Below are 2,468 nucleotides of genomic sequence, written 5' to 3'. Positions count from 1 at the left end.
CACGCTGTCCCGGGCAACCCCGTGCACCACGTCCGCGGACTTGGGACCTCGAACCCCAGACAGGCGTGAAATCCACTCGGAACGCTTGCATTTCTGTATGTGCTTATTTCACATTCTTATCTTTTCTTTCTTCTTTGAGCGCTCCGCTTGTTACTTTCAGTCTTAGTTAACCAAAAGGGAAACGCGAAGAGGGGAAGCCCTGAGAATGATTGAGAGGCAACCCAGCCGCCTCTCCAAAGAAGGGGGTGGGAGGGTCCACTGAGGGATTCTCCCCGTCTCCGACGCGGGCCCCTTTAAGAAGCTAAGTCTGTCCTGCTGCTGCTGCTGCTGCTGTTTGTATTAAAAAATCCCCAGGAGCCCCGTTTAAAAAAAAAAAAAAAAGGAAGAAAAGGGGGGGCGGGCAGCTGTCTCTTTAAATGTGATTTCCTTCTATTGTATTTGAATCGTGATCAGGAAAAAGGAAATGAAACCAGAGACAGAGGGAAGCTGAGCGAAAATAGACCTTCCCGAGAGAGGAGGGAGCCGGGGGAGAGAGCACGGTGCCCTCTCCGCCCCCAGGCCGCCGCCCCCTCCCTGCCCAGGGCGGCGAGCTGCGCGCCGCGACCCGGGCGGAAGGTGCGAGGGCCTCGGTGCGGCCGGGCGGGCGCGCACCATCCCCGCGGGCGGCGCGGAGCCGGCGACAGCGCGCGAGCCGAGCCGAGCTGGACCGGGTGGCGGCGGCGGGACCGGGATGGAAGGTTAAGTCCTGAGCAGCAGCAGCAGCTGCAGCCGCCCGGGGCCAGGCTGCGCGCCCCGGTCCCCGCCTCGGCCGCGGCGCGCCGGCAGCCGGGTGATTCGCTCTCTCTCTTTGGCGTTTGAAGGGAGCGCGGTGACTGTCCTTGAGCGCGGAGGGGCGAGCTCGCCGCCAGAGCGCCGGAGCAAGAGGAGGCGCAGGAGCGGCGGCGGCTGCGGCGCCCGAGCACACGAGGGGGTCCGAGACCCGGCAGCCGGCCAGCCCCGCGCCACAAAGGGAGCGCCCCCGCCGCCTGGCACGCCACCTCCCTCCCCAATGTCCTCAGCCATCGAGAGGAAGAGCCTGGACCCGTCTGAGTAAGTGTGGCACCCCTGCCCCTGCCCCCCACGGTGTCCACGGCCTCGCGCCGCGGGGCGGCAGGGTGGCGCGGGCGGCCAGCCAGAAGAATCCGGTGCGCGCCCGCAGCGTGCCCTTGGCTCCCTCTGCCTTACGCCGGGCTCCCCCTTGCTCGCGGGTGACTCCGGGGGCACTGGGAGAGGAGCTGAGTGGCAGGGAGAAGAGGGTCACCCCCTGTGGACCCTTCCCGGCTACCTGCAACGTTCCCCCAAAGCCACCGCGGGCCAGAAAGTTTACACGAGAGCAGGCACAGGGGGAGCTCAGAAGCGCGCAGGTGCAGTCCCGAAAGCGTTCAGGGCTCGATTCTGTTCCTTTCCCCCCTCTCGCATCTTCTCAGTCCTCTTTGTCCATTTGGTCCTAGAAAGGGGGACGTTCCAAGTGGAGTCATCCCGAGTCCCAGACGGCCCCTTTCCCGGGCCGCAGGTGGAGCAGCCGCCAGCAGAGCCAGGGACAGGAGGCTGAGGGGGCTACGAGCATCCACCTCGGAGCTCGCTCTGGCCTCCAGAGACTTTAGAGCAGCTAAACCCAGAGTTAATCTGGCTACATGCACCCCCTCCCCTGACAGACCATCGATGGCGGCCTGTGAACCTCGAAAGTTAGTGCACATTTTGTGTATAGGTGAATTTTTCTGGGGAGCGGAGTTTCATAGCTTTTATCACATTCTCAAAAGGGTTTGGAATCAGGTAACCAGAGCTCTAATGAGCATTTGCTGCATTTGTTTTCTGAGCCTCTTACTGGTTTGAAGTGTTTCCCTATTCCCAACCTACCTCCAGCTCATTTTTTGGTGTTAATATGGTGAGAAAGGGTTGTTCAAGATATTTTCCCCGTCAGCGCAAATGCCCTTTTAAGATTCGTTAGCTGTCTGGTTTTGAGAATTTTTATCCTTTTGAAGTCTCCCATCTAATCCTTTGAAGGGATTTGTTACACAGACCAAAGGAGCTGGTTAATGATTTGTCCATTTGTGCTTTTAAGAGGCATTTGTTTTGTTTTGTTTTTCCTGCTTTAAAAGAATTGTGCTTTTCTGATTGAAGTCCTCCCTCCCAATTTCAGCCTTCTGTGGTGTTTATATACCTGGATTTTACCCTCAGTTACCAGCATAAAAGCTCAGCATGTTCTCATAAAACACAGGAAGTATCATGATCCAATGAGAACATAAACATCACTATTCAAAATTGAAGATTCAGACACCAGTTCTATAAGGAGCTAGGTTTGTTTTAACAAAAACCCAGTTTCTTTTACTTCTCAGGAGAAAAATAATATTCCTTTTAATAGATATAATATATATTCTATATATAAAACACACACACACACACACTGGGTTTAAAGGGTGGTTTGTTCA

The 2,468-nt window shown here is 56.3% G+C and overlaps 1 protein-coding gene across 2 annotated transcripts in view; it reads left to right on the top strand.

Moving 5' to 3' along the window:
* The first annotated feature begins 483 nt into the window (after positions 1-483).
* LMO2 (LIM domain only 2) overlaps positions 484-2,468 on the top strand; it is a 10,663-nt gene continuing 8,678 nt past the window's right edge. Inside the window, exons 1-2 of one of the 2 annotated variants that reach the window (XM_039866670.1) lie at positions 484-615; positions 861-1,089. In XM_039866670.1, coding sequence (XP_039722604.1) covers positions 1,049-1,089 — 41 coding nt within the window. In that variant the 5' untranslated portion in view covers positions 484-615; positions 861-1,048. Of the gene's footprint in view, positions 616-653; positions 738-860; positions 1,090-2,468 lie in introns of those variants that run through there. The other variant, XM_039866665.1, reaches the window with a different exon arrangement.

This window comes from Pteropus medius, unplaced genomic scaffold (assembly GCF_902729225.1).
Source record: "Pteropus medius unplaced genomic scaffold, Ma_sr-lr_union100, whole genome shotgun sequence".
Classification (NCBI taxonomy): domain Eukaryota; kingdom Metazoa; phylum Chordata; class Mammalia; order Chiroptera; family Pteropodidae; genus Pteropus; species Pteropus medius.
Note: the sequence above shows the minus strand (reverse complement) of the source record. Positions and strands in the feature narration are given on the sequence as shown.